Source organism: Lithobates pipiens, unplaced genomic scaffold, assembly GCF_037356315.1.
Source record: "Lithobates pipiens isolate NorthernLeopardFrog02 unplaced genomic scaffold, aLitPip1_a1.2 Scaffold_22, whole genome shotgun sequence".
Classification (NCBI taxonomy): Eukaryota; Metazoa; Chordata; class Amphibia; order Anura; family Ranidae; genus Lithobates; species Lithobates pipiens.
The window spans coordinates 241,756,322-241,776,985 of record NW_027507784.1 but is presented as its reverse complement, the minus strand read 5'-3'; the positions used below and the strand labels follow the sequence as shown (position 1 = coordinate 241,776,985).

Genomic DNA, 20,664 nt, shown 5'->3' with positions numbered 1-20,664 from the left:
AAAAACTCACCAACCATGCCCTTTCGAAATACCTTGGAATGTCTACTTTCCAAAAGGGGGTATTTGTACTTATCTGGCATATTAGGATCTCAAGAAATGAGATAGGCCGTCAGTACTTCAGGTGTGCTCAATTTTCAGAGACACCATAGCTTGTGGATAGGGATGAACCGAACACCCCCTGTTTGGTTTGCATCCAGAACATGCGAACAGGCAAAAAAAAACTTCATTCAAACACCGCTAAAGTCTATGGGACACGAACATGAAAATCAAAGTGCTCATTTTAAAGGCTTATATGCATGGCATTATCATAAAAAGTGTTTGGGGACCTGGGTCCTGCCCCAGGGGACATGTATCAATGCAAACGTTTTTTTAAAAATGCCCGTGTTTTTTAATTTTTTTTTTTTTTTTTTGGGAGCAGTGATTTTAACGATGCTTAAAGTGAAACAATAAAAGTTTAATATTCCTTTAAATCTTGTACCGGGGGGGGGGGGTGTCTATAGTATGCCTATAAAAGGAGCATATTTCCCGTGTTTAGAACAGTCTAACAGCAAAATGAAGTTTCTAAAGGAAAAAGTCATTTAAAACTACTCGCGGCTATAATGAATTGTTGGTCCGCAATACACATAAAAATTCATTGATAAAACGGCATGGATTTCCCCACAGGGGAACCCTGAACAAAAAAAAAATGCTTGGGGGTCCTCTTAAATTCCATTCCAGGCCCTTCAGGTCTGGAATGGATATTAAGGAGAACCCAGCGCCAAAATTAAAGAGCGTGGGGGGGCCCCCCAAAAATCCGTACCAGACCCTTATCCAAGCGAGCAAACTGTCAGGCTGCAGGAAAAGGGGGGGTAAGAGGACGACCAGGCCACATGCTCTCAACATTGGGAGGGTGCTTTTGGGTAGCCCCCCCATAGCACCTTGTCCCTATGTTGATGGGGAGAATGGCCTGATCTCCACAACCCTTACCCGGTGGTTGGGAGAGTGCGGGTGGGCTTATCAGAATCTGGAAGCCCCCTTTAACAAGGGTACCCCCAGATCCCGGCGGCCTCCTGTGTGAATTGGTAATGGGACACATATCTGCTTCTTTTGTCTTCTTTCTTCTTCTTTTGTCTTCTTATGTCTTCTTCTTCCTTCTTGTTATGTCATCTTCTTCCTTCTTCTTATGTCATCTTCATAGTTTCATAGTAAGTAAGGTTGAATAAAGACACCAGTCCATCCAGTTCAACCTGAGTGTCTACAGTTATCCCATCCCTGTACATTGCAAACTCACATTGTTCCTTACCCTCAAGGAGCCCACAATCCAAGGTCCCCATTCATATACTAGGGCCAATTATTTTTATTTTTTTTGAACAGAAGCCAATTAACCTACCTACATGTCTTTTGGTTGTGGGAGGAAACCGGAGTGCCCGGAGGAAACCCACGCAGGCACAGGGAGAACATGCAAACTCCAGGCAGGTAGTGTCGTGGTTGGGATTCAAACCAGCGACGCTTCTTACTGCTAGGTGAGAGTGCTAACCACTACACCACTGTGCCGCCCCTTCTTCCTTCTTCTTATGTCTTCTTCTTTCTTCTTCTTTTTTTTTTTTTTCCTTCGTCTCCTTCTTCCTCCTTGGCCTGGTATGGAATTTATGTTTTTTCTTTTTTACATTTTGGTTCGGGGTTCCCCTGTAATTCCATGCCATTTTTATCGAACTTTTTTGTGTATTGTCGGATCGACAATTCAATATAGCTGTGAGTTATTTTAAATAACTTTTCCATTTAGAGATGTAATTTTACTGTCAAACTGTTCTAAACACTGGAAACATGCACCACTTTTACAGGCATACTATAGACAACCCCCCAGATACTAAATTTTTAATGAATATTATACTTTTTTTTTATTGCTTCACTTTAAGCATTATTAAAATCACTGCTCCCGAAAAAAAAACTGCAGTTTTTAAAACTTTTTATTTTTATTTTTATTTTTTTGCATTGATACAGGTCCCCTGGGGCAGGACCCAGGCCCCCAAACACTTTTTTTTTTTATTACAATAATCGGGCTGGTTAGGAAGGGGGTTTAAGTGCCCAGTGGGTAAGTGGTTAAAATACACATACGATAATTGTAGACCATTAATTTCTTTGTAAGTTGTAGAGCTGCACGATTAATCGTTAAAAAAATTCACCCCCCCCCCCCTATGATCTTAAGCGGGCATTTACACAATGTAAACAGTGCAGAGCCTTTCTTTTGCTCAGAGTTGTCAAAAAAAAAAAAAAAGCCAGCAAATGTTATGGTCATTGCCAAGAGATGGAGAAGAGATGCAATGTAACTTTTCATTTTCTGATCAAAGGGAGGAAAGGAACTTGGGTCTGTAAATTAGGTCACTCTCTAAAAAAAATTATATATATATATTTTTTTAGAGAGAGTGTGTGTGTGTGTGTGTGTGTGTGTATATGTATATATATATATATATATATATATATATATATATATATATATATATAAATTTTAACGGAGACACTAGTGAATAAAATGGGGGTTCCTTGCAATATTTTATGTCACACGGCCTTTCAAAAGCAATTTTTGGGAGAAAAAATACACTTCAATTAAAAAAAAAAATACACAATCTGCACAGGATCAAATTTATTATTTTCCCCACTGTAACTAGCCTTTGCAGCAAGGTGCACATGGAAGGTCAATACACATCGCAAACAAAAGATTTCCCAAGCCTGCAAAACAACCATATTGGCCCTGTCTAACAGTGTGTGTTAAAAACAGAGGGTGTTCTTTATGTCAGATGTTAGAACTTTCATACACCTAATGTTGTTTACATCGAGGATCAGCAAACAGTGATTTGGAGTGTGTGCGTGTATATATTAAAGTAAAATAATAAAAACAGTGTAGCGCTTCAATAAAAATTATAAAAATAATAATAGCAAAACAAAAAATCGCACAGAACCAAATGCCTGGAAATAAAAGTCCAATATAAGGCACTCATTCCACTATATTGATGGCATAGGAGTGACCAAACCGTCACATGGAAGGAAAATGGTGTACTGGACGAATATGTTCATGCAGGTAAACTTGATTGTAAACATCAGTGAATAGTAGATAAATACTTCTTACCGGAACAGTTGGACTCACACAGTCATATGACGGTTGAGTCTAGAAGGCTTGGGGTCACAATCAAGGACCAAGGAGTGTGAGGAGAGAGGTCAGTTGAGCTGGTGGAGGAGCTCCAGGCGGTTGTAGGCTCAAAGATGGATCCTTTCAGATGGAACATCAAAGGTCGAAGTAATCAAGCTCAAACGCAGCCCGTTGGACCAATACTCCAGCCTCCCCCGAATGGGGAGGGGGGTGTTTGTGAAGTTTTAAACCAAAACAATGGAGAAAAGGAAAAAGAAAAAAAGGCTCCACATGGTGCGGGTCAAACGATATAAAAACGTTGGTTTATTGAAGTCAAAAGGTAATAAATGACTTAGTGATCACATAAAAAAAACATGCCCCAGTTGAAGACACATATGTCGAAACGCGTCGGGCGAGCTGTTGGTACCCCACATTGCTTTTAAAGTTCATTTCGTTTTTTTATGTGATCACTAAGTCATTTATTACCTTTTGACTTCAATAAACCAACGTTTTTATATCGTTTGACCCGCACCATGTGGAGCCTTTTTTTCTTTTTCCTTTTCTCCATTGTTTTGGTTTAAAACTTCACAAACACCCCCCTCCCCATTCGGGGGAGGCTGGAGTATTGGTCCAACGGGCTGCGTTTGAGCTTGATTACTTCGACCTTTGATGTTCCATCTGAAAGGATCCATCTTTGAGCCTACAACCGCCTGGAGCTCCTCCACCAGCTCAACTGACCTCTCTCCTCACACTCCTTGGTCCTTGATTGTGACCCCAAGCCTTCTAGACTCAACCGTCATATGACTGTGTGAGTCCAACTGTTCCGGTAAGAAGTATTTATCTACTATTCACTGATGTTTACAATCAAGTTTACCTGCATGAACATATTCGTCCAGTACACCATTTTCCTTCCATGTGACGGTTTGGTCACTCCTATGCCATCAATATAGTGGAATGAGTGCCTTATATTGGACTTTTATTTCCAGGCATTTGGTTCTGTGCGATTTTTTGTTTTGCTATTATTATTTTTATAATTTTTATTGAAGCGCTACACTGTTTTTATTATTTTATCTGTTGAACTTTGTTTGTTTTTAGTGTTGGCTGCTGTTGTGGCCGTTGTGGCCATCTTTTTACAAACTATAGCGCAGTGTTTTTCCCCCTTTATATATATTAAAGTAGGCAAATATCAATATTCCTCTTTTTAAATGGTGTATTTTTTGGTTAAATCGGCAATAGTTACTCTAAGGTTGCAGACACTACCCAAAGTTTAAGAAGAAAAATGTCCTCTTTTATGCAAGAGCTCAAGAATCTTGAATGTGATAAGAAAAATTAAATTGATCAATGATTTTTTTTTTTTTTTTAAGTTGTATCTTCTGCATAATTCTGACAGTGCTTTAATAGATGGAATGTAAGTTTAAAAATGCATAGATCTGGTAACTTTATTTCTTTCAGGATGGCAGTCTGTCTGCTTTTTCATTTCACTTAACCACCAAGACAACAATTTTTTGGCATTTCTTAGTTTAGTTTGATTTAGTTTAATCTTGCACATACCCAGCATTACAATTGCACAGCCTGTCCATTAACGGTGGATAACATTTATTGTGTAATTATGTTTGGTTTACAGAAACTGGATTGTCTGATATTCCACTGGATAGATCTTTTCTTGGCCGGGAGCTTAACTTTGTAGAAGACGCAAATGCTCAATCTGTGTAAGCAATGTTTTGTTTTTCATAACTTGGCTGCAAATTCACATATTGAATGTTTGTCTTTGTCGCTTTTATTGTAGGGTTTTGTTCACGTGATTGCTTTCTGGTGACACATGCACCACTGTGTGTTTTTAGTGTCACGCTCAGCAACACTTTGATAATGTTAAATGCTTTGGTGCGATACGCCATTCACTCTCTTATGGTAATGTGTTGCGCATTTTTTTGAAAATAATTTATTTGCGTAGTTTGCACAGTAGTTAATATTTAGCACAAATAATTGCATGCACAAGCAGCAGTTTACACTAGGACTCGCCATTTAGTATTTGTATAATTATTTATATTGATTTATTGCACTTTATCTATGAGTTAGAATACATATAAATCTCAGACAAGGATATTCCATCTTTGTAGTAATATAGGGTATATAGTTTGCGCTGATCACCGTTTTTATTTATTTTTGTTCAAGTGCATGGTATACATTTTAGGTCTAGCAGCAATCTAATCGACATACCACACTCAGATGTTGTTCACTTTGATAGCACAAGGGAACCCCATTTTTTTCTATATTCGCTCTCTGATGTGCTGTGGTGCATGAATGAATTCTGAATGGCATTACATCACACCTTCTGATGGACATGCATTGCGCTACACTGACAAGCGGTGTGGTTATGTGTGCTGCCAAAAAATGCTCCATGCGTGTTACATCCATTGGAAGGTACATTGAGGCACCAGTAAGAATAAATAAAACTGCGTTGCGCCAAAGCATTTAACATGCGTTGTGTTACCACGATGCCATTACGAGAATGGACTCTAGCGTGACTACAAGAGATGCATTTAAAATAACGCTACAGCGGGAGTTTTCCAGAAATATTAGTGATTTCTTTATAGAAATATTTAGTTATGTTTTTTGTTCATTTTACCTTGGTCAAGCTCTTGGTGTGCTTCAAGTAACATTTTTTTATTTATTTTTTTCAAAATTTTCTACTTTTTTTTTTTTTTTTTGTCTTTCTTTGTTAAAAATTTATGTTATACAAAGTACAGGTCTTTGCAAATGATATTGCTTGTGTCAATATATTCATGCATTTTAATGCATATTCCTGATTTTACAGACCAATACTATATGGGATACTCTCTAACTTTTTATATGGACACAGAGGTGCTGCTTTTCCATTGGAGAACCCTACACGAAGGAATTTTGAAGGCATAGCAGGCCAAATTACAAAAGGTAAATGAAAATAACTGCATTAGAAAAGGAAGGAGACTGCACTAGACGGTGAGCCAGAGTTTCTCTGTTGAGCAGGGCAAGATAATTCTGTAGAAAATATGCCGGAGGTGCTAGAAAATATGGGTCTGTCTTAGCGAGGTGTAAAGTAGAATTGAAACGTGTCAATCAGAAAAGATCCTTTTTTCCCAAGTTCGTCTTTCAGGACAGCCACCTTAGAGAGACACTGGCTCCTCCCCTCTTAGGAAACACCGCCTTCAATTTCACAATTTAAGCCTCCTCCTCTCTCCGTCCCTCAGTTATGGTGTTTCCTCCGGTGGGGAGACACCGCTAAGGAACCTTAGCTAAATCAGTTGGCGAGACTGAAGCTATCCGAGCGGAGCTCCGGCCCCACTCGGCAGTCCGATCGTCTATCGGTCTACTTTCGGCAGTTCGGTCAGCCGGGGAGCTGAATTTTCGTACTGACCGTTTTTACATGTGCTCTAAACTTCGCTTGGGGAAAGCAGGAAGTTTGAGAGGTCCATCCGTTCGTTCGCCCAGTCGGGTGTTACAACGGGATCGGCAGTCCGGTCGGCTGGGGAGCTGGACTTTCGTACTGACCGTCTTACACGCACTCTAAACGTCGCTTGGGGAAAGCAGGAAGTTTGGGGAGGTCCATCCTTTCGTTTCGCCCAGTGGGGCGCTGCAACAGGACATCCTAGGTCCCCCTGTGTTTGCAGTCGGCTTGGAGCTGGAGGCCGGACCAGATGACGGGCGACGTCAGTTCTGGTGGGGGCGGACATCTTCGTTGGACCCGCGTCTTCTGGTTCCGGACGCGGTCGTGAAGGGGGACCAAGCGTTCGGCTGGTGCAGCCTCTCTTCTAAGTTGTACAGGCAGCTGTTGGAGGCACGTTCGTACCACTCTTCCTCAACAGGAGAATGTCCGAAGCAGTGGCTTCAGGTGCTCCTGGAGTTAACGGCACCAGCCACTCAAAGGTAAGGAAAACCCTGGGGAGGTGTTCCCTTACTTTATAACCAGTAGCTCCACTGGTGTTTTTTCCCCCTAGGTGGTCGGGGGGGAAGGGCAGTGCGTCTGGGATCCAGGTGGAGATTGATCCTAGGGGGCACTCCCGGTGGTCCTCTTAAGTAGTGCTGGTGTTTCTTTTTAAATTTTATGCTGCCCTCTCTTTTATTTCTGTGTCTCAGAAAGACTTGAGCATGTCCCCCCCTTGGTTCTAGGAGGGAGTGTCTTTCATGTAGAGCCTCTTTGGGGAATTCCTGGTTCAAGGCACTTTGTAAGGAGTGTATTGAAGGCCCGGATAGCTCAGTCGGTAGAGCATCAGACCTTTAATCTGAGGGTCCAGGGTTCAGGTACCTGTTTGGGCGCCATTAGGGAGCAGGCAGCAGAACAGGGTGCAGATCTGGCGGCTTCTGTGAAGGTTCCAGTGGCCTCAGCTCCAGAGCACTCTTTCACCAGCGCAGCAGAGTGTTCCACCTAACCCAATGGATGTTCCTCCCGCAGGATAGGGAGAATCCAGAGGGTTACAGAGAGGAAGTTGAGGAAGAAGTTGACAGTGCCGTCTGAGACTCCCAAGGGGAATCTGATGGTGAGGGCTTGGATGGGGAACCCAAAAGAACCTCACGGTATAAACTTCCCCTGGATGAAGTGGATAAGCTCTTGGGAGCTATTCATACCACTGTAGGCATACAAGAGAAAAAGGCACTGTCACCCCACGATCAGATGTACTAGGGCCTAGGGGAAGCGGGTGTTCCCGGTTCATGACGTCTTGATCAATGCCATCAGGAATGGCAGGATCCCAAAAGAAAACCTTTTTTTTCTGGTGCATTAAAACAAAGGTTTCCTTGGGCGGAAGAGGAGGCTCTTGTCTGGAATAAAATCTCCCAGGTTAGATGCTGCCTTTTCTCAGATGTCCAGGCATACTGACCTGTCCTTGGGGACATGGGGGTACTTTCAGACCCTATGGTTTGAAGGATGGATTCACTTCTGAAGGATGCCTGGGATTTATCATAAGAAAATCTTTAAGCCTGCCATAGCAGCCACAGTGGTGGCTCGTAATATGAAGTATTGGCTTATCCAGATTAATGCATGAAGCAATGACGGCAGAGGAGACTTTTCTATCCTCCTTTCCCATGCTGCTTAAGGAGTCAGCATACACTGCGGATGCTTCGGCTCAATCCATGCGAATGTATGCAAGGTCCTCGGCTCTGACCAACTCAGCCTGGAGGGCCTTAAGGCTGAAGACATGGCAGGGGGACAAGGCGTCCAAAGCAAAGCTCTGGAATCCTTTTTACAGGAGACCTGCTGTTTGGGCCAGGTCTTGAAGCAGTGCTAGATCGCACGGCTGATAAGAAAAAGGCCTTTCCCCTTAAGAAGAAATATGGGGAGCAGTAAAAAAGGGGCCTTCCTCCCCCAGTGGGAGATGATCACCTCCAATCAGTTTGTGTTGGGGATCATCGTAAGAGGTTACCGTTTGGAGTTTTCAGAGCTCTCCTCTTTTGAGACTCCTTGTCACTGAGCTGCCAAAATGTGCCCTTCTTTCCTCTTCAGGAGTTAGAGGAACAGGAAGTGGTAATACAGGTCCCAGCAGGATAGACAGGCAAGGCTTCTATTCTCACATTTTTGTGGTTCACAAGCCTTCGGAATAGTTCAGGCTCATCCTGAACCTGAAGCGTCTGTGTGTCTTGGTCACCTACAGAAGGTTTTGGTTGGTTTTAGTCACTGGGTGAGGGCACCTCTTCCGCCAAAACTGTTTCAGGGCATCGATAGTAAGGATGCATACCTGCATATTCCCATCGCAGAGAGCCACCAGCGTTTCCTTAGGCTGGCAGTGATAACCTCTGTGCTACACCTTCAGTTCAAAGCACTTCCCTTTGGGCTATCCCCTTCCCCCTCGTATCCTCACCAAAGTAATGGTAGAGGTTCTGGCATTCCTGCGTCTCAGGGAAGTCTCGGTGATCGTGTATCTTGACGATCTTCTCCTGTTTGTCCCTTCTCCGGTGCAGTTGATTTGGGATCCACAGGTAACAAAAGACCTGTTTGTGAGCCTGGGTTGGCCTCTGAACCTAGAGAAACCCAACCTAAATTCCTTCCCAAGGGGTCACCTTCCTGGGGTAGGTGCTGGGCTCAACAGAACAAAAGGGTCTTCCCTCCTTGGAGAAAATCCAGAAGGTAGACAAAGCACTGTTGTTTCTCCAGGGCAACCGTCAGAACTCAGTGAGGAAGGTCAGGTTGAGCCTACTGACATCCACGCTCCCAGCAGTTCAGTGGACGGGGTTACGTTACCGTCCTCTGCAAACTATTCATCTTGAAGGTTTGGGACCACAGTCAGGGGTCTTGGGACTCTTTGGTTTCGGTTCCAACCCAGGTAAAAAGGTCCCCTTGGTGGGAAAGGGAGCAAGTTTGTCACAAGGCCTAGAATGGATTTTGCCAATATCCAGGGTGGTTACAACTGATACAAACAGCTCAGGTTGGGGTGCACACCTAGACTCCCGTTTGGAACAGGGTACCTGGGAGAGGAAGGAGTCAAAGAGATCCTCAAATTGGAGGGAGTTGAGAGCAGTAGATCTGGTTCTCAGGACCTTTCAGAGAGTGCTCTGGGGACATCATGTAAGAGTCAGGTCAGACAATCCCTTGGCAGTGGCTTACGTCAACAAGACGGGGGCTCCTGGAGCAGATCCTTATGGGCCCTAGCAAAAGCCATCCTCAGATGGGCCGAAGGTTAAATTCCTGTCCTTCCAGTGATCCGTTTGAAAGGAGAGCAAATTCAGGTATTAGATTTCCTCCGCAGGAGAACACGGGGAGAAAGCAACCAGGTTCTCAAGCAGGACGTTTTCGAAATGATCACCCAGAGGTGGGGGATTCCTTCGATAGACCTCTTTTGCCTCAAGGGAAAACGCGAAAGAAGCCATCTCCTGTTCCATGAACAGGGGAGATGGGATGTCGGGAGCGGACGCACTAAGCACAGAGTTAGGGTTTCTCTAGGTGCTATGCTTTCCCCCCTCCCGTTCTGATTCCTGCAGGGTTAAAGAAGTTTCAGGTGGAGATTACTACCTTTTTCTAATCGCACCTCATTGGCCCAGGAGGCCGTGGTTCTCCATTCTGAAGGGCCTTTCTGTGGAACCCCCCTGGGTTTTCCCGGTCTAGGAGTGTCTCCTTTCCCAGGGTCCAATCTGCTGTCCCCAGGTGGAACCTTGCAGCCTGACTACTGAGGAGGAATTGCCGAAGGGCAAAGGGGTCTCAGATCGTTTAGTAGCCACTCTTCTGAATTGCAGGTAAATGGAAACTCAGACCATTTTCTTGAATGTTTTGAGGCGGTTCAATAGCTGGTGCTCAGAGAACTCCTTCAATGTGCACAGCTCGGTGGCCGTTCTAGAGTTCCTGCAGTCAGGGGCAGATAGAGGTTTAGCCCCTGAAACATTGAAGAGTCAGGTATCCGCTTCAAGCGTATTTCTGGAGTAGTCGTGGCCGAGTGGTTAAGGCTATGGACTGGAAATCCATTGGGGTCTCCCCGCGCAGGTTCAGATCCTGCCGACTATGCCAAAGGCATCTAATATCAGACCTTGGGATAGTAAGGTTCTTTAGAGCCTTAAGTAGGCAAAGACCAAGCCTTTGGTCGCTCCCTTCCCAGTCGGGATCTTTTATTAATTTTACAGGTTCTCACAAAGGAACCTTTTGAGCCATTGGAATCTTGCTCGTTATGTTTGATCACTCTCAAAACTGTGTTTTTTGTGGCGATCACTATGGCAAGGAGAGTGAGTAAACTTGAAGCCCTTTTTGTTAGGGCACTCCTTTTCCGGACCATTCAGTTTTTAAGACAGATCCGGCCTTTTTACCTAAGGTAGCCTCTAGTCTTCAGAGAGTCCAAGAGATTGTGCTGCCTGTTTTTCGTTCAAAGCCAGTGAGAGAACAGGAACACATCTTAATAAATTGGACGTTAGAAGATGTTTCCTTCATTATTTAGATTGCACAAGTCAAGTTCAGGAAGTCTGATTCACTTTTAGTGTTATTTTCAGGGGCTAGGAAGGGTTCCAAAGCCTTTACACGTATGATAGCCAGATGGTTAAGGTCAGCCATTGGGCAGACTTACGTGGTTGGGGTGTTAGAGCATCCAGTTGGAATTAGAGCACACTCAACCAGGGCAGTGACAACTTCGCAGGCAAAGTGGGCTGGTGCGTCTCCTGAACAGTTCTGTAGAGCCGCAACGTGGTTCAGTATTTCTACGTTCGTGAAGCACTATAGATTGGATCTTCTGTCAGCCAAAGACCAAGCCTTTGGTCGTAAAGTGCTGCAAGCAGTAAGTCCCACCCTAAGACAAGGTACTCGCTTATCCTCTCTAAGGTGGCTGTCCTGAAAGACGAACTTGGGGAAAAATGGAGTTACGTACCGGTAACATCCTTTTCCGAGAGTCTTTCAGGACAGCACCGGTTCCCACCCAGGTTTTTGGAGATCTTCGGGAACTCATCACATGAGACCGTCAGGTAAGATTAAAAGTTTGGTTGTTTGTTTTGACGTGTTCTTGTGTCTCCCCAGTTGGCCGGAGGTACTCTGGAAGAACTGAGGGACGGAGAGAGGAGGAGGCTTAAATTGTGACATTGAATGCGGTGTTTCCTAAGAGGGGAGGAGCCAGTGTCTCTCTAAGGTGGCTGTCCTGAAAGACTCCCGGAAAAGGATGTTACGGGTACGTAACTCCATTTTTTTTTTTTTTTTTCCTTTTTTCTTTTTGGTTAATACCCTGCTCACTCACTGTGACTTTGCTATGGATATGCAGTAATTTTTGTCTGTCAGCTTAAGAGGCCAGCCACTCTCACCTGGCTGCTTAAGTAATCTCTCCTCAAAGCATGTCTCCACCCCAGCTCCTATTAGGGAACTCTATATTAACTTGTGCACTGCAAGCCAGCCCTGCTGATCAATATTGTTTTTGGCTTTCGTGTGCTACTTGCTCTGTGTGCTATGTATGACTCCAGTTACCTATCTTGGCTTGTTCTGGACTATCCTTACCTGCTTGTTGCCCCGACCTTTGGCTATCTCTTGACTATCCTTTGTTGCAGTCTGCTGCTTCCTTTCTACCTCCCTGTAGTCTAGCATGAGCTGGGAGGCCCTAGGGGTCGTGACCTGGAGCCAGACTGCAGTTAAATCCATCCCCACCACTAGGGGCCTCTGGTGAACACCCGCCGGCTCTTGGATGCCGTGCCCTGGGAAATCGCATGCTCCAGCTCCCAGTGTCACCCGTGTTGGTACTACAGAGTACCTGCTTTCCTGTATCACCTAGAGCTCCATCCACAGCAGTCAGCCATAGGGTCCATTTCCTTGCGGGGCACTCCAGACCCCAACGGGGTGCATCTGTCACCTGGACTCAGGTGACCTGACAGACTTTGAACTTTTAATTTTTTTTTCTTTAGTAGCACAAAAGCTCAATTATATTACGCATATATGCCAAACAAATTAAGCTTTAAGGAGACAAAAAAAAGATCATACACCAGGAATCAATTTGTTTTTGTTGCCTGCAGCCTTAATTTATCCGCCGTGTTACCAGCCGTATAAGATGTGCAGCAGCATCATCATCATGCTAGGCACACACAGGCATTTTTTAATCTTATCTTGTAAATGCTGTTCTGAAATGCACCACATTCAGAAGGCAACTTTCTTGATGTAGTCTAAGCTCCCTTAAAGTATATCAGTATCCTAAAGTGTACATAAGCTTAGTGTGTGTATGTGTATGTTAGAGCACAATTCTGGAAAAAATTAGAATCACGATTTTCTTCATCATGCATCGTAGGACACAGAGCGTTAAGTATTTACTTAGTGGGTTATAGCTACCTTCAGGTGTTGACACTGGCTGACCCAATACAGGAGGTTGACTCCCCTATATAACCCCTCCTATTTCCAGGAGTACCTCAGTTTTTTCGCCAGTGTCTAAAGGTGTTAACACGAGTGAAGATGTGGTCTGCGGGGCTCCAGGAGGGATCCATGCTGGATTTAAAAACCCTCCACAACCAGATCCATCCCGCCACTGCGGCTCCAGGATATTACACGATCCTCGCATAGAAAAACGAGGTTTTGCCTGTAACGCTCCTCTTTGGGGGCTGGACCCTAGGAACCAGGACTTTTTGGTCTTGCTACATTACCTAAAGCTGTCCTGAGGGGTGCTATACATGGTCCAAAGGAGTGGAACCCCTATTAAAAGGGCCCCAGTCTTTGAAGGTATAACCACACTGCCCACCGTGATGGGTGAAGTTTGGATCTGTCTGTTTACAAGCAGTATCCTGCAGCGAGGAAAAGGTAAGAGGAAAGCATAGGAACTGCAAAGTCCACCTATGACTTCTCTTTTAATTATATTGTAAAATTCCTTAAAAACTCCTCCAGAGGGAGTAATAGTGTATAGACCAGTGATTCTCAACCAGGGTTCCTCCAGAGGTTGCTAGGGGTTCCTTCAGCATTGGGCAATCTCTGCCTCTCCGATAAGTTCCCATTCACACCATTGATCTTTTTAGCTATCTGTAAGGAGGTAATTCTTCCCAATGACCACAGGTGTAAGGACCATCATTCCCACTGACCATCACACTAATGTATCATGAGTTGTAGATTTCTCATTTTTAGCAGTGGTTCTCAGAGATCAGAGAACTATTTCAAGGGTTCCTCTGTGTTGAAAAGGTTGAGAAAGGCTGGTATAGACCCTGTTTAAATCTGTGCTAATACAGCGTGTGCCTCAGCAGCTGGGGGGGTCTCCTCTCCCCCTAAATGGGGAAACTGAGTGGATAAGGGATATATGTTATGTTTAAACAAGCATAAATCTGAAAAGCTGATAAAACTGTGTATATCCCCTTCCCGCTTCCCCTCTGAGGTGACTCTTGCTAAAGCACAGGAAAGGGTGTGGCGCATAGACAATCAAGTCTCACACCTGAAAAAGCTTAAAGCTGATACTCTGGGAAACAGTGTCTATCGGAGGAGCTGAAGTAAGGCTGCCACAGGACACAGAAGCGCTGAGGGGTTTACACAGGCATTTGCAGTACAGGAAAAAAAGTATTGTTTAGCATTAGATCATCCTATGCTACCACTGTTTTCCTACTATTGTTCAAATAAATAGAACAGTTCTTAGAGTACCTTTTGCTTTTTATGCTTTGCACTATGGCTTCAAGGTTTACTACTAAGGCACCAAAACCACCCCCAGGCGCTGGGAACTCCAGACATGCCTCCACATTGTCATCCTCTCTGGAGATATCTGACATGGCAAGCCAGGGTGAGTCATTGGAAGCACTGTGTACGTGACTGAATATGCATTTTCCTCTGCCCTGCAGGGCTTAGATGGAAGATTAGCGGCTTTATTCGCAGCCTCCATTAAAGAGGATAAGCATGCTAGATTCCTCTCACTCCAAATTCCTTTCCAGGGGAACAGTGGGGACAGGATGAGGTATTACCCTCAAACAATCGTGAAAAACAAACCAATTACTCCTCTGCGGAGGAAACAGTTGAAGTTTCAGGTTCACAATCTGAGGTACAAATCCTTACGGTCGTGGTTCGCTCCATTTTCATGCTAGCCCTAACAGAGTAAGCTGAAAATCTGGTTTCTTCTTTGGGTTCCTTGAAACCTTCACAACCAGTGCATGCGTTTCCAGTCCACACATTACTAGAGAAGCTTATTTATACCGAATGGGACCATCCGCATAAGCATTTTCTCCCTCCAAAGGGATTCTCAGCTCTCTATCCTATGGAGGAAAAGTTCACCAAAAAATGGAAAGTTCTAGCAGTAGATTCTGTGATTTCCTGTGTGAATAAACGTTTAGCATTTGTGCATTGTCCACTGAAAAATTTAAAGTATCCAACAGATAAAAAGTTGGAATTCCTGTAAAAATCCTTGTTTTCTTTAGCAGGCACTGTTGCTCAGCCTGAAATTGCAACTTTAGGAATCTGTCAGTCCTTAAAAGACCAGTTCACAGAGGCCCTTAACGAGCTCCCTGCACAACAGGCCAGTGAGTTGGCCAATTTATCAAAAGCATTATGTTTTGCCATAGATGCTATAAAGGATTTTATTCCCCAGGCGTCTCACCTTGCACTTGTGCTAGTACACATGCGTAGGACCCTTTGGCTAAAGTGCTGGTCTACCGAAGCACCCTGCAAAAACCTGCTGTCTAGTTTCCCATTTCATGGGGAGCAACTATTTGGCGATTATTTGGATAAATACATCCAGATAATTTGCAGTGGAAAAAGTACTCTTTTGCTAGTCAAAAGAAAGTATAAATGTCCTTCATTTAAACTGACTTTCTCTCCTGCGCCAAGCGCATCCGCCTGTAGGCAGTGGCGACGGCTTCCACCATCAGATTCCAGAGGAAAGTCGCAGGGTCAGGCCTAGGCTCAAAGGAAGACATGGAGCCGCAAGACTACAAAGCAGAATACTAAGACCTCTTCATGAAGAGGCGCCTCCCCTCACCAAGGTGGGGGGGGGGAGATTTCTGCATTTCGCAGAAGTCTGGCAGAGGGAAACTCAGGACAGATGGGCTCTCTCCACAGTGACTCTAGGATACAAACTAGGGTTTTGGGAGTTTCTGACTTTCTGAGATCAAACGTTCCCAAGGATCCAGGGAAAAGACAATCCCTATTTCAAGCATTAGCCTGATTATTGACTCAAGGCATGATCCTACAGATCCCCACAGAAGAACAAGGTTTATGTTTCTATTCAAACCTGGTTATGGTACCAAAACCGAATGGAGATGTCAGGCCCATTCTGGAGCTAAAAAATCTAAATCGGTTCCTAACAATTCACTCCTTTTGAATGGAGTCGATCAGGTCAGTGGTCTGCATCCTACAAGGCAGAGAACTTCTGGCGTCCATCGACATCAGGGATGCATATCTGCATGTCCCTATATTTCCTGCTCACCAAAGGGTTCTGCGATGCCAAGTGGAACAACGGCACATTCAGTTTGTGGCTTTACCCTTCAGGCTAGCCACAGCACCACAGGTATTCACAAAAATACTGGCCCCACCTCTAGTCAGGTTGAGGGCACAGGGCATAACCGTGTTGGCATACCTAGACGATCTATTGTTAATAGACCAGTCAGTGACTCGCTTAAGGCAAAGCGTGCACATTACAACCAGTTACCTGGAAAGTCTCGGTTGGATCCTCAACCTAGAGAAGTCTTCCTTAAAACCAGTAAGAAGGCTGGATTACTTAGGCCTGGTCATAGATACAGCCCAGAGATGAAGTTGACCCTAAGTACTATTAAGGGCCAAGTCTCAGCCTTATCTGTTTTATTTTAAAGCTTGCTCCGTATTCTTTAGTCCAGGGTTTTATGCAAGGGGTGATGCGGATTAATCCGCCAGTTAAATCACCTTTTAACCCCTTGGGACTTGAATTTAGGTTTGCCAGTGTTACAAAAACTGCTATTTGAACCATTACAGCATGTTCCCTTAGTCCTTCTGACTAGAAAGCTGATATTTTTGGTTGCTATATCCTCAGCAAGGAGGGTTTCAGAATTGGCTGCTCTTTCTTGTAAAGAGCCATATTTGATTATTCATGAGGACAGAGTGGTGTTACGCCCTTGTCCAGGTTTTTTGCCAAAGTGGTTTCAGGCTTTCATCTGAAGATATTGTCCTGCCATAGTTTTTCCCAAAACCACATTCCAGGGAAGAAAAATCACTACATTGTCTTGATGTAGTGAAAGCAATGAAAACCTATTTAACCACTTGGGTACCGCGCTATTGCAAAATGACGGCAATAGCGCGGACCCACATTTCCGGGACTACGTCTATTGACGTAGTCCCGGTTACGAGCGGCCTGCGCGCCCCCTGAGGGGCGCGCGCGGCGCGCTCTGTGATCGGCGAGTCCGTGAGACTCGCCTGATCACCGATCCGTGTAAGGGGTCGATCCCGACCCCTTATCACGTGATCAGCTGTCAGCCAATGACAGCTGATCATGTGATAAAACGGAGCCGGTAATCGGCTAGTATTCCTCCTCGCGCTGACAGCGCGAGGAGAAAAAAAAAAAGCCGATCGCCGGCGGCCGTGTTCGGGACATCAGTCCCGATCACGGCCAGCAATTTAAACGGACACCTGCCCCCTGCCAGTGCCCACCTGCCACCCGCAGTGCCATCCTGAAATAAAGTAAGTGCCCCCCTGTCAGTGCCACCCAGCAGTGCCCATAGTGCCCACAGTGCCACCCAGCAGTGCCACCCACAGTGCCACCCACAGTGCCACCCAGCAGTGCCACCCACAGTGCCACCCAAAATCTGCCTCAAAGGTGCTGCACCCCAGTGCCGCCCATCAGTGCCCAGCAGTGCCGCCCATCAGTGTCAGCAGTGCCACCTATCAGAGCCACCTATCAGTGCCACCTATCAGTGCCCATCAGTCCCATCTATCTGTGGTACCTATCAGTGCCCATCCGTGCCACCCATCCGTGCCACTTATCTGTGCCCATCTTTGCCCATCAGTGCCGCCTTATCTGTGCCCATCGGTGCCGCCTTATCTGTGCCTATTAGTGCCGCCTTATCTGTGCCTATTAGTGCCGCCTTAACTATGCCTATCAGTGCCCACCAGTGCAGCCCATCAGTGCCCACCAATGCAGCCCATCAGTGCCCACCAATGCAGCCCATCAGTGCCCACCAATGCAGCCTATCAGTGCCGCCTAATCAGCGCACTTCAATGAAGGAGAAAAATGACCCGTTTGCAAAATTTTATAACAAACTATTAAAACATGATTTTTTTTTTTTTTTTTTTGCATCTTTTTTTGTTTGTTTAGCAAAAAATAAAACTCCGAGCTGTAACTAAATACCACCAAAAGAAAGCTCTATTTGTGGGAAAAAAATGATAAAAATTTCATTTGGGTACAGTGTTGTATGCCCGCGCAATTGTCATTCAAAGTGCATCAGCGCTGAAAGCTGAAAATTGGTCTGGGACTGAGGGGGGTTTAAGTGCCCAGTAAGCAAGTGGTTAAAGAAAATTGCTCAGATTCGTAAGACTGATGTCTTATTTATTCTGCCAGAAGGTCCTAAAAAGGACAGGCAGCATCAAAATCCACTGTTGCTAAGTGGATTCTGCAAGTTATAATTCAAACTTATGATTTAAGGGGTAAGATTCCCCCTATTTGCCTAAGTTGAGGCGCACTCTACCAGAGCGGTTAGTGCTGCTTGGGCAGTGCGTCACCAGGCCTCCTTTGCTCCATACATTCACAACATTTTACCAAGTGGATGTAAGAAGGAATAAGGATATCACCTTCGGGTGCAGTGTGCAGCAGTAGAAGTCCTCAAGGTCTGGGGGTGCCCTACGGGTTGTGTCTCCCTCCTCTCAAGTAGCATTGCTATGGGACGTCCCACTAAGTAAATACTTAAGGCTCTGTGTTCTATGATGTACTATAAAGAAAATAGGATTTCTATAACGGCTTACCTGTAAAATCCTTTTCTTGGAGTATGTTATAGGACACAGAGGTCCCGCCTCTCTTCTTTCATGGGATTTAAGTATATTGCTTGGCTACAAAAACTGAGGTACTCGTGGAAGGAGGAGGGGTTATATAGGGGAGTCAACTTCTTGTATTGGGTGTGCCAGTGTCAACACCTGAAGGTAGCTATAATCCACTAAGTAAATACTTAAGGCTGTGTCCTATGATGTACTCCAAGAAAAGGATTTTACAGGTAAGCTGTTATAAAACAAATCCTATTTTTTTGCTTAGAGAATGAAGATCACATTTCTCTCGTGATTCTCAAACTTTTTTTATTTTAAAGATTTACAAACTCTGAACAAATAAGATGGCAATAACCTAAGCAATAATACTCGTCTCTTCAGGCAAACTGAAAGAAATGTAATGAAAAACAACGTAATGTGAAATAAAGAAATTTACATTAAAAATAAATTCAGGTATTATGTCAGAGAAACCAATTTAAAGATTCTTAGCTAGAAACAAGAGCCTGTCAACATTTTGTGGCTTCAGTGCAGAGCGGCGACAAGAGACAATGTTGCCCCTTGTGCTAAAAACCCTTTAACCACTTCAGCCCCGAACCAATTGTCAGCCTAAGGACCAGAGGTCTTTTTACAATTTCGCACTGCACTGCTTTAACTGGTAATTGTGCGGTCATACAATGTTGTACCCAAACAAAATTTGCATCCTTTTCTTCCCACAAATAGAGCTGTCTTTTGATGGTATTTGATTGCCTCTGGGTTTTTTTTTTCTTTTTTTTGGCGATATAAATGGAAAAAGACCGAAAATTTTCGAGGAAAAACTGATATTTAAGAAAAATCGAATAAACTCAATTATCATTCATTCATCAAGTCATACATTTAGGCCAAAATGTATTCAGCCACATGTCTTTAGTAAAAAAAAAAAAAAAAAAAATCAAGTCAATAAGCGTATAGTTATTGGTTTGCGCAAAAGTTATAGCATCTACAAACTAGAGTACATTTTCTGGAATTTACACAGCCTTTAATTTATGACTGCCTATGACTATCTCATTTCTTGAGGTGCTAAAATGGCTGGGCAGTACAACCCCCCCCCCCCCCCCCAAATGACCCCATTTTGGAAAGACACCCCAAGGAAATTGCTGAGAGGCATGTTGAGCCCATTGAATATTCTATATTTTGCCACAAGTTGTGGGAATATTACAAACTTTTTTTTTTTTTTTTTTTTTTGCACAAAGTTGTCACTAAATGATATATTGCTCACACATGCTATAGGTATATGTGAAATTAAACCCCAAAATACATTCTGCTGCTTCTCCTGAGTACGGGGATACCACATGTGTCGGATCTTTTGGGAGCCTAGCCGCGTACTGGACCCTGAAATCCAAGCACCGCCTTCAGGATTTCTAAGGGCATTAATCTTTTATTTTACTCCTCACTACCTATCACAGTTTTGAAGGCCATAAAATGCCAAGATGGCACAAACACCCCCCAAATGACCCCATTTTGGAAAGTAGACACCCCAAGCTATTTGCTGAGGGGCATGTTGAGCCATTGAATATTTTTTTTTTTTTTTTGTCCCAAGGGATTGAATAATGACAAAAAAATAAATAAAAATTTGACAAAAAATTGTCACTAAATTATATATTGCTCACACATGCCATGGTTATATGTGGAATTGCACCCCAAAATACATTTTGCTGCTTCTCCTGAGTACAGGGATACCACATGTGTGGGACTTTTTGGGAGCCTTGCCGCGTACGGGGCCCCGAAAACCAAGCACCGCCTTCAGGATTTCTAAGGGTGCAAATTTTTGATTTCACTCCTTACTACCTATTAGTTTTGAAGGCCATAAAATGGCACAAAACTCCCCCAAATGACCCCATTTTGGAAAGTAGACATGCCAAGCTATTTGCTGAGAGCCATGCTGCGTATTTTACAGCTCTCATTTTTTATTTGAAAATGAAGAAAGTAAAGAAAAAAACATTTTTTTTTTTTTTTCTTTTTTCAAATTTCTAAACTTTGTGACAAAAAGCGAGATCTGCAAAATACTCGCCATACCTCTCAGCAAATAGCTTGGGGTGTCTACTTTCCAAAATGGGGTCATTTGGGAGGTAGTTTGTGCCATGTGGGCATTCCATGGCCTCCGAAACTGTGATTTGACAGTGAGGAGTGAAATTTACACCCTTAGAAAGCATGAAGGCGGTGCTTAGTTTTTGGGGTCCCGTACGCAGTTGGCTCCCAAAAAGTCCCA

The 20,664-nt window shown here is 44.1% G+C and overlaps 1 protein-coding gene and 1 non-coding gene across 4 annotated transcripts in view; both read left to right on the top strand.

The window, feature by feature from the left end:
* Positions 1 to 20,664, top strand: part of CEP20 (centrosomal protein 20) — a 73,700-nt gene that overhangs the window by 13,793 nt on the left and 39,243 nt on the right. For 2 of the 3 annotated variants that reach the window (XM_077448928.1, XM_077448930.1), the window contains 2 exons: positions 4,728 to 4,812; positions 5,919 to 6,034. In XM_077448928.1, coding sequence (XP_077305054.1) covers positions 4,728 to 4,812; positions 5,919 to 6,034 — 201 coding nt within the window. Of the gene's footprint in view, positions 1 to 4,727; positions 4,817 to 5,918; positions 6,035 to 20,664 lie in introns of those variants that run through there. The other variant, XM_077448929.1, reaches the window with a different exon arrangement.
* On the top strand, positions 10,487 to 10,568 carry TRNAS-GGA (transfer RNA serine (anticodon GGA)). Its single transcript has one exon. It is a non-coding gene; the product is annotated as a tRNA-Ser (tRNA).